Genomic DNA, 10,000 nt, shown 5'->3' with positions numbered 1-10,000 from the left:
CGTCGTGAGGACGTGTGGCTGCCCTTAATCTCCTACCGGAACAGTCTGCTAACAGGAGGAGAGGATGGGGACAGGATGTCAGTAACATCAGGCGCCAGCAGCAAGACCAGCTCCATCCGCAGCAAGAAGGGACGGACGCCAATACACAAGAGTAAACGCATCGAGGGTGGGTCTCATCTCACACAGACACACAGAGACACACACTGAGTGTACAAAAGATTAGGAACACCTTCCTAATATTCAGTTGCACCCCTTTTGCCCTCAGAACAGCCTCAATGTGTCAGGGCATGGACTCTACAAGGTGTGGAAAGCATCCACAGGGATGCTGGCCCATGTTGACTCCAATGTTCCCACAGTAGTGTTAACCTCTCTAGGGGTTATGGGACGGTAGCGTCCCACCTGGCCAACATCCAGTGAAATTGCAGAGCGCCAAATTCAAAAACAGAAATACTCAGTATAAACATTCATAAAACATACAAGTGTTATACATTGGTTTAAAGATTAACTTCTTGTTAATCCAACCACAGTGTCAGATTTCAAAAAGGCTTTACGGCCGAAAGCAAACCATGTGATTATCTGAGAACAGCACCCAGCAGACAAATCATTACAAACAGTAACCAGCCAAGTAGAGGAGTTACACAAGTCAGAAATAGTGATAAAATGAATCACTTACCTTTGATGAACTTCATATGGTTGCACTCACAAGACTCCCATTTACTCAATAAATGTTCGTTTTGTTCGATAAAGTCCCTCTTTATATCCAAAAACCTCCGTTTTGTTCGCACGTTTTGTTCAGTAATCCACAGGCTCAAAGGCAGTCACAACAGGCAGACGAAAAATCCCAAAAGTATCAGTAAAGTTTGTAGAAACATGTCAAGCGACGTTTATAATCAATCCTCAGGTTGTTTTTAGTCATAATAATCAATAACATTTCAACCGGACAAAAGCTTCGTCAATATAAAAGGAAAACAAGAAAGGCGCGCTCTCGGTCGTGCGCATGGAAAACCTCTGGGACACTGCAGTGTCCACTCATTCAGAGTGGTCTTACTCCCTTATTTTTCAGAATACAAGCCTGAAACAATTTCTAATGACTGTTGACATCTAGTGGAAGCCATAGGATATGCAAATTGAGTCCTAAGTCAAAGGATACTTTAACCTCTCTGGGCTAAACGTCCCACCCTAGTCAACAGCCAGTGGAGTCCCGTGGCGCGAAATACAAATACCTCAAAAATGCTATAACTTCAATTTTTCAAACATATATGACTATTTTACACCATTTTAAAGACAAGACTCTCGTTAATCTAACCACACTGTCCGATTTCAAAAAGGCTTTACAGCGAAAGCAAAACATTAGATTATGTCAGGAGAGTACCCTGCCAAAAATAATCACACAGCCATTTTCAAAGCAAGCATATATGTCACATAAACCCAAACCACAGCTAAATGCAGCACTAACCTTTGATGATCTTCATCAGATGACACTCCTAGGACATTATGTTATACAATACATGCATGTTTTGTTCAATCAAGTTCATATTTATATCAAAAAACTGCTTTTTACATTAGCATGTGATGTTCAGAACTAGCATACCCACCGAAAACTTCCGGTGAATTTACTAAATTACTCATCATAAACGTTGACAAAATACATAACAATTATTTTAAGAATTATAGCTACAGAACTCCTTTATGCAAACGCTATGTCAGATTTTAAAATAGCTTTTCGGCGAAAGCAATTTGACACCCACCAAGTTTGGAGCTCACTAAACTCAGAATTACTATTAGAAAAATTGGATTACCTTTGCTGTTCTTCATCAGAATGCACTCCCAGGACTTCTACTTAAACAACAAATGTTGTTTTGGTTCCAAATAATCCATAGTTATGTCCAAATACCTCTGTTTTGTTCGTGCGTTCAGGTCACTATCCGAAGGGTAACGCGCGAGCGCATTTCGTGACAAAACATTTCAAAATATTCCATTACCGTACTTAGAAGCATGTCAAACGCTGTTTAAAATAAATGTTTATGCTATTTTTCTCGTAAAATAGCGATAATATTCCAACCGGGCAACGTGGTATTCATTCAAAGACGGAAAGAAAAAAATGTAGAATTCTCGTGGACGCGCGTCTCAGTCTCACTGTCCCCAGGCTGACCACTTACAAACTCTGCTGCTGTACTTTGCCCAGAGACAGCAGACCCCATTCCACTTTCTGGCGGCTTTAGAGAGCCAATGGAAGCCTTAGAAAGTGTCACGTTACAGCACAGATGTATTTTCGATAGAGATGCAACAGAAGGACCACAAATTGTCAGACAGGGCACTTCCCAGGTTTTGGCCTGCCATATGAGTTCTGTTATACTCAGACACCATTCAAACAGTTTTTTAGAAACTTTAGAGTGTTTTATATCCAAATCTACTAATTATATGCATATTCTCGTTTCTGGGCAAGAGTAGTAACCAGTTTAAATCGGGTACGTTTTTTTATCCGGCCGTGAAAATACTGCCCCCTAGCCCCAACAGGTTAATGGCATTCAATAGAATACTACAAAAAAAAAATTAAATCCCACTTCCTGGATGGATTTTTCTCAGGTCTTCGCCTGCCATATCAGTTCTGTTATACTCACAGACATTATTTTAACAGTTTTGGAAACTTCAGAGTTTTCTATCCAAATCTACCAATTATATGCATATCCTAGCTTCTGGGCCTGAGTAGCAGGCGGTTTACTTTGGGCACGCTTTTCATCCGGAGGTGAAAATAGTGCCCCCTAGTGAAGTTAAGGTTGCTGGATGTTCTCTATGTGGTGGACCATTCTTGATACACACGGGAAACTGTTGAGTGTGAAAAACCCAGCAGCGTTGCAGTTCTTGACACGGTGCGCCTGGCACCTACTACCATACCCCGTTCAAAGGAACTTCAATATTCTTTCTTGCCCAGTCACCCTCTGAATGGCACACGCACACAATCCATGTCTCAATTGTCTCAAATCCTTCTTTAACCTGTCGTCTCCTCTTCATGTACACTGATTGAAGTGGATTTAACAAGTGACATCAATAAGGGATCATATCTTTCACCTGGATTCACCTGGTCAGTCTGTCATGGAAAGAGCAGGTGTTCCTAATGTTTTGTACACTCACTGTATAAATACAAGTACCTACAGATGTTGCTAAACAGTGTGTTTTTATCCGTCTCTCTGTCTGTCGGCCCTCTAGAGGAGAGTAGTGTGGAGGCCTCCTGGCTGCGTGGTAATGACAGCCTCCAGACACCGGGGGCGCTAACCACCCCTCAGCTCACCTCCACCGTCCTCAGAGAAAACCCACGGCAGGCAGCGGACACACACCTACCTGACCACGACTCTGAACCTGGCTCCGAGAACGACTATGTACACAAGTAAGTGTGTGTGTGTACGCACGTGCATTTTGTGTGTGTGTGTGTAAGTGTGTGTAACCCTCTCCTCTGCAGTCCCCAGATGCAGATGTCTTGGCTAGGCCAACAGAAGATGGAGGACAGCAGGAAGGATAGAACAGCCATGAACTACATGAAGGCTCGCAACCAGACTGTCAGACAAACTGTGTACGTGTCTAGTGTGTGTGTGTGTCTAGTGTGTGTGTGTGTCTAGTGTGTGTGTGTCCTGTGTGTGTGTGTGTAATGACCCCCCCCCACCCCCACCTCTCTCTCTCTCTCTAGTCGTGGTCTGATGGAGGATGACGCAGAGCCAATCTTTGAAGACGTCATGATGTCATCGCGAGGTCAACTGGAGGACATGAACGAGGAGTTTGAAGACACCATGGTCATCGACCTGGTCAGTGACGTCACTTCCCGTCTGTCGTTTCGATCGTCGATTCTGTTGTGTAATTCGTCCAGTGTGTATCGCTTCATTCGTTGATTCTCGCATTCTGTCGTTCCAGCCTCCTTCCAGGAACAGGCGTGAGAGAGCGGAGCTCAGACCAGACTTCTTCGACTCAGCAGCCATGATCGAGGACGAGTCGGTAAGCAGAACACACACACACACACACACCCCTCAGCCTTGCAGTGGTAAACCAGTGTGACCCTAAGACATCTAAAACATGATGATTTGTCATCTCTTTTGTCCGTTATCCCAGGGTTTCACCATGCCCATGTTCTGATCCAGTGTTCCCAGTCCTTCCTGGAAGGGGTCTTCGACAGGATGAGCTGTCAATCAAACATCAGACTGTCTGTCAGAACTTTTATTACACACACTCGAACACCCAGACGAACTCTGATCTGCCAGTTGACGGCTTTGTGTGTGTGAAGTGGATCCCAGTGAAGGATGTGGATCTCTTCCAGAGAACCACTCGCTGGCCGGCCGAAGGATCCCGCTCAACCCTGAGAATTTCGGACAAAATATCGTACAGAGTATCTATCGTACATAGAGAATATCTTTTATCGTTCAGTGGACATGTGGGTGTGTTGGCTACAAACCGGACAAAATATCGGACAAAACATTGTTCAACATTTCTTTTAAAATATTGTAAACTTTTGTATGGTTGTTTCGTTCCACTTCCGACGTCATGTATAGTCCTCCCACCGCCCAGATGGAACCCGTCTCGTCCCTCTCTGCTCTCTCGCTCCCGTCTCGTCCCTCTCTGCTCTCTCGCTCCCGTCTCGTCCCTCTCTGCTCTCTCGCTCCCGTCTCGTCCCTCTCTGCTCTCTCGCTCCCGTCTCGTCCCTCTCTGCTCTCTCGCTCCCGTCTCGTCCCTCTCTGCTCTCTCGCTCCCGTCTCGTCCCCCTCTCGCTCCCGTCTCGTCCCTCTCTCGCTCCCGTCTCGTCCCCCTCTCGCTCCCGTCTCGTCCCCCTCTCGCTCCCGTCTCGTCCCTCTCTCGCTCCCGTCTCGTCCCTCTCTCGCTCCCGTCTCGTCCCTCTCTCGCTCCCGTCTCGTCCCTCTCTCGCTCCCGTCTCGTCCCTCTCTCGCTCCCGTCTCGTCCCTCTCTCGCTCCCGTCTCGTCCCTCTCTGCTCTCTCGCTCCCGTCTCGTCCCTCTCTGCTCTCTCGCTCCCGTCTCGTCCCTCTCTGCTCTCTCGCTCCCGTCTCGTCCCGCTCTGCTCTCTCGCTCCCGTCTCGTCCCGCTCTGCTCTCTCGCTCCCGTCTCGTCCCGCTCTGCTCTCTCGCTCCCGTCTCGTCCCGCTCTGCTCTCTCGCTCCCGTCTCGTCCCGCTCTGCTCTCTCGCTCCCGTCTCGTCCCTCTCTGCTCTCTCGCTCCCGTCTCGTCCCTCTCTGCTCTCTCGCTCCCGTCTCGTCCGTCTCGTCGCTCTCTCGCTCCCGTCTCGTCCCTCTCTGCTCTCTTCCCCTTTGATAGTGTTGAGAATATCCTGTATTTAGTTTTATTGGCAAATGCACCAAACAGCAACCAATGGGACCAGAACTAGAAGAGTTCTCATTGGCCATACAAGAGGCTGTGACGTCATAGCCAAATCCCAAGCCCCTCCCCCTCAGCTCCAGACAGACACACCCACGGTGGAATTGCAGCTTTTTAAAAATGTTTTAAAAATAAATATATTTTGAATTTCAGTAGCTTTAGTACAAAGTTTTAAATCAAGTGAGTTAAGTTTTTTGGTCCGATATTTGTACAGTTATCTTTCTGAAAAAGTATCTTGTTTGTTGCCAAACGGTTGCCTAAATGCTTATATCTGATTAGTCCCTACTGCTCAGGCTGTTGCCATGGATACCCAGCCTGTTAAGCGCCATATAAGGGTGTGTCCAGTGCGACCGTAGATGTTGTGCAGACTCAAGTGTAAAGTGACTTACTTTTTATCTGCACTGATGAGGAAGAATTGGACAGGTAACAGCTAATATCCAGTAGCCTTCTACCATATTCATTTTGCCTGTCCTCTCTTTTCAGATCAGTGCATATGAAGGTGGAGACCAGCAGAGAATGCCCCTCTAGTCTTATGTGGCTGTAGTTACACATAACAGTTGATTGGTTGGCTTATCACTTTGACCCACCCCTCTTGTTCTTCTGCTGGCTGGTTAAGCTGCCCTTCTGTAAATATCAGAGATGATTGGTTCTTTCTGTAGCGATGGCATCACCTGCCCTTTAACCTTCTAAAATACTTTTTTTTTTTTTCCTGTGAACTTGTTGATCTTATCTTTTTTAAATAAATAAAATCTGTAATCTAATTCTGGATTGTGTGTTTTTTGCTGGATTGGACCGGTTATAAGAATAGACTCCATACAGTGCCTTTGGAAAGTATTCAGACCCCTTGACTTTTTCCACATTTTGTTACTTTACAGCCTTATTCTAAACTTCATTAAATGGTTCTCTCAATTTACACACAATACCCCATAATGACAAAGCAAAAACAGGTTGACATTTTTGCACATAAATAGTTTACATAAGTATTCAGACAATTTGCTATGAGACTCAAATTGAGCTCAGGTGCATCCTGTTTCCATTGATCAAACTTTAGTCCACCTCTGTTAAATTCAATTGATTGGACATGATTTGGAAAAGCACACACCTGTCTCTATAAGGTCCCACAGTTTGCGTGTCAGAGCAAAAATCAAGCCATGAGGTCGAAGGACTTATCCGTAGAGCTCCAAGACCGTAACGTAACAATGTGGAAGAAGTCCAGGGGTATGAACACACTGTGTGTATTAAATAAAAAGACTCCAGAGGTGGATGACTATGGAGACTGTTGTTGCTCAGAGTATCTGTACATCACTTTCAACATTCCTAAAGAAAGTAATGTACTTCTTCCTCCATTTTCCCTGATACCCAGAGTACTCATTACATTTCCAATGCTTAGCAAGACAAATGGTCCAATTCTCAAACTTAAGAGAACATCCCCTCTGATCTGGAAGACTCACTAAACACATGCGTCGTTTGTAAATGTCAGAGCTGGTGTGCCCCTGGATCCCCGTATATGAAAAAACTAAATGGTGCCATTAGTTCGCAAGTTATACTTTTACTTCTGACACTTAAGTATATTTTAGCAATTACATTAAAACAGACCTTTACTCAAGTAAATTACTGGGGTCATTTTCTATTAAGGCATCTTTACTTTTAGTCAAGTATGACAATTGGGTACTTTTTCCAGCATTGGTGACTAGGATGAGTGAGGGTGCTTGGCTGATTATCACACACATGTTCAAACTGTCATTGGGATATAACATTCTGTCTCTCACACGAAGAGAGAGACATTTGTCTTTTACAATTTCAATCATTTTATTTAACAAACGAGTCTATGGATTCACAGCAGGTGTGTTAATTTAACCAGATAGAAAACAGCTGATTCTTCCAAACAACTCCCACAGGGTTAGGGACCGATAAGTTGATCTAAGCCAGGGCTCTCCAACCCTGTTCCTGAAGAGCTACCCTCCTGGAGGTTTTCACTCCAACCCTGTTCCTGAAGAACTACCCTCCTGGAGGTTTTCACTCCAACCCTGTTCCTGAAGAACTACCCTCCTGGAGGTTTTCACTCCAACCCTGTTCCTGAAGAACTACCCTCCTGGAGGTTTTCACTCCAACCCTGTTCCTGAAGAACTACCCTCCTGGAGGTTTTCACTCCAACCCTGTTCCTGGAGAGCTACCCTCCTGGAGGTTTTCACTCCAACCCTGTTCCTGGAGAGCTACCCTCCTGGAGGTTTTCACTCCAACCCTGTTCCTGGAGAGCTACCCTCCTGGAGGTTTTCACTCCAACCCTGTTCCTGAAGAACTACCCTCCTGGAGGTTTTCACTCCAACCCTGTTCCTGAAGAACTACCCTCCTGGAGGTTTTCACTCCAACCCTGTTCCTGGAGAGCTACCCTCCTGGAGGTTTTCACTCCAACCCTGTTCCTGGAGAGCCACCCTCCTGGAGAGCTCTCTCCAGGAACAGGGCTGAAGAGCCCTGATCTAAGCTATAGGTGAAGTGAGAGACAGACAGGTGATGGGCTTGGAGACAGACAGGTCGCGTGGTCGAAGGTGTTTGTGTGTTAGAGTGGGATGTTGGCGTATTTCTTCCAGGGGTTGGTCTGTTTCTTGGAGGCCAGAACCTCCAGGTCCCTACAGATCCTCTTCCGGGTGGTCGACGGCACGATGATGTCATCCACGAACCCTGAAACACACACGGTTACGATGGGGGAGTGGGTGTAAGGTTTGTTGGAACGGATAGTGTGTGTGTACCTCTGACAGCAGCAGGGAAAGGGTTGGCAAACTTCTCTACGTATTCAGCCTCCTGCTCTGCCTGGTTGGATTTCCCTCTGAAGATGATCTGTACAGCACCCTGGGAACAGCATGTTAGAGAGGCAGACATATATTGGGAATGTTTTAAAGTGAGCACTGACCTTTTTTCTTCATTTTGGCATTGTGAATGTTGCCATGGCTATAAGGATGTGTGTGTTGTGTTACCTTGGCTCCCATCACGGCCACCTCTGCAGAAGGCCAGGCGTAGTTCACATCCCCTCTCAGGTGCTTGGAGCTCATGACGTCGTACGCTCCTCCGTAGGCCTTCCTAGTGATGATGGTGGCCTCAGCAAAGGCAAACAGTAGGTTGGCCCCGTGTCGGATGATACCGCCGTACTCCTGAGACGTCCCTGAGAGAAACGGCGAGGAAGGTGGAATCCTCTGCTTTGAAAAATCTTAACTTGTTCTGATTAAAAAAATGAGTTGATCGCAGTACGGCGGTTTCACAATGAATGTGATGGCTGTCAAGTGAGGCATCTACTTGTTGACGTGCCAATTATTCATGAGGAAAGTCAAGACTTGCGCACTACCTGGCAGGAAGCCGGGCACGTCCACGAAGGTGAGGATGGGGATGTTGAAAGCGCCGCAGAAACGAACGAAGCGAGCTCCCTTCACTGATGAGTTAATGTCCAGACAACCAGACGCCACTTTAGGTTGATTCCCTACAATTCCAACAGTTCGTCCGTTCATGCGAGCGAATCCCACTGCGATGTTTTTAGCGTAGTTAGGCATGATCTCAAAGAACTCCCTCTCGTCCACAATCTGAAGTTAAAACCACAGATCAATAGACAACAGGCTGTGTGTGTGTGTCGTACCCCCTGGATGATGTCCAGCATGTCGTAGGCTTTAGTGGTCTCAAAGGGAACGATGGTGTCCAGACCAGGAACCAGTCTATCACTGGAGAGGAGAGAGATCAAACATCCTCCAAAGGCCAGTCCTATGGATTACATTTCAGGGAACTCCCAAATTCAGTTCTGTGATTGGGTACCTGGGGTCGTGGCACTCGGTAACAGGGGCGGGGTCCTGGTTGCTAAGGGGAAGGAAGTTGAAGAAGTTTCGGAGGTTGAGCAGAGCATCGATGTCGTTCTCAAACGCACGGTGAGCGACGCCTGAAACGGCGGTGTGCGTTTTAGCTCCTCCCAGCTCCTCCTGAGTGACGTCTTCATTGGTGACAGACTTCACTACGTCAGGACCTGTGATGAACAGGTATGAGGTGTCCTACACACACACACACCATCAAAGATCTGGATATACCCCATGTTAGCATTGACCATTGTGCATTATTCTGTCTCTTTTACATAGCAGGTGTAAAAGAAACAGACAAGACAAGTAGACACACAGTGCATTATGGTCATTGCAGTTTAAAAAATAGCATCTAATTATGCCAATCTGTATGTGGGGTTGTTGGAGAAGAATTTGTAAGTCGCTCTGGATAAGAGCGTCTGCTAAATGACGTAACTGTAATGTTAGTTGTATTAATTGTACAGTACATGTATGCAGACCGTGTGCGTCTTACCTTGACCATAAAGGTGAAGTCGGTCAGGGCAGGAGGGTAGACAGCTCCTCCAGCACAGGGACCCATGATCAGAGAGATCTGAGGAACCACACCTGAAGCCATCACATTCCTCTACAGAGACAAAGAGACCGAGAGAGAGAGAGTACATTTTAGAAGTGATGTCATCCTCATCCCAGTAACCAGTCTAGTCAAGCCCCGCCCCCTTACCAGGAAGATGTCAGCGTATCCAGCCAGTGACTCCACCCCCTCCTGGATCCTGGCTCCGCCAGAGTCGTTCAGACCAATGACTGGAGCACCCACCATCATG

At 46.4% G+C, this 10,000-nt stretch overlaps 2 protein-coding genes across 2 annotated transcripts in view; one reads left to right on the top strand and one right to left on the bottom strand.

Moving 5' to 3' along the window:
- Positions 1-6,131, top strand: part of LOC106575446 (cohesin subunit SA-1) — a 44,846-nt gene extending 38,715 nt beyond the window's left edge. Inside the window, exons 21-26 of the mRNA XM_082963489.1 lie at positions 1-166; positions 3,208-3,385; positions 3,458-3,568; positions 3,683-3,797; positions 3,904-3,984; positions 4,099-6,131. The exon at positions 1-166 is cut by the window's left edge and continues 43 nt beyond it. Coding sequence (XP_082819615.1) covers positions 1-166; positions 3,208-3,385; positions 3,458-3,568; positions 3,683-3,797; positions 3,904-3,984; positions 4,099-4,122 — 675 coding nt within the window. The 3' untranslated portion in view covers positions 4,123-6,131. The remainder of the gene's footprint in view (positions 167-3,207; positions 3,386-3,457; positions 3,569-3,682; positions 3,798-3,903; positions 3,985-4,098) is intronic.
- A 1,023-nt stretch (positions 6,132-7,154) lies between these two features.
- LOC106575421 (propionyl-CoA carboxylase beta chain, mitochondrial) overlaps positions 7,155-10,000 on the bottom strand; it is a 3,750-nt gene continuing 904 nt past the window's right edge. The window contains exons 5-12 of the mRNA XM_082963490.1: positions 9,901-10,000; positions 9,694-9,804; positions 9,166-9,395; positions 8,993-9,074; positions 8,708-8,939; positions 8,343-8,527; positions 8,118-8,217; positions 7,155-8,049 (exon numbers count right to left, since the gene is read on the bottom strand). The exon at positions 9,901-10,000 is cut by the window's right edge and continues 14 nt beyond it. Of these exons, the coding sequence (XP_082819616.1) occupies positions 7,928-8,049; positions 8,118-8,217; positions 8,343-8,527; positions 8,708-8,939; positions 8,993-9,074; positions 9,166-9,395; positions 9,694-9,804; positions 9,901-10,000 (1,162 nt within the window). The 3' untranslated portion in view covers positions 7,155-7,927. The remainder of the gene's footprint in view (positions 8,050-8,117; positions 8,218-8,342; positions 8,528-8,707; positions 8,940-8,992; positions 9,075-9,165; positions 9,396-9,693; positions 9,805-9,900) is intronic.

This window comes from Salmo salar, chromosome 17 (assembly GCF_965601325.2).
Source record: "Salmo salar chromosome 17, fSalSal1, whole genome shotgun sequence".
Lineage (NCBI taxonomy): Eukaryota > Metazoa > Chordata > Actinopteri > Salmoniformes > Salmonidae > Salmo > Salmo salar.
Note: the sequence above shows the minus strand (reverse complement) of the source record. Positions and strands in the feature narration are given on the sequence as shown.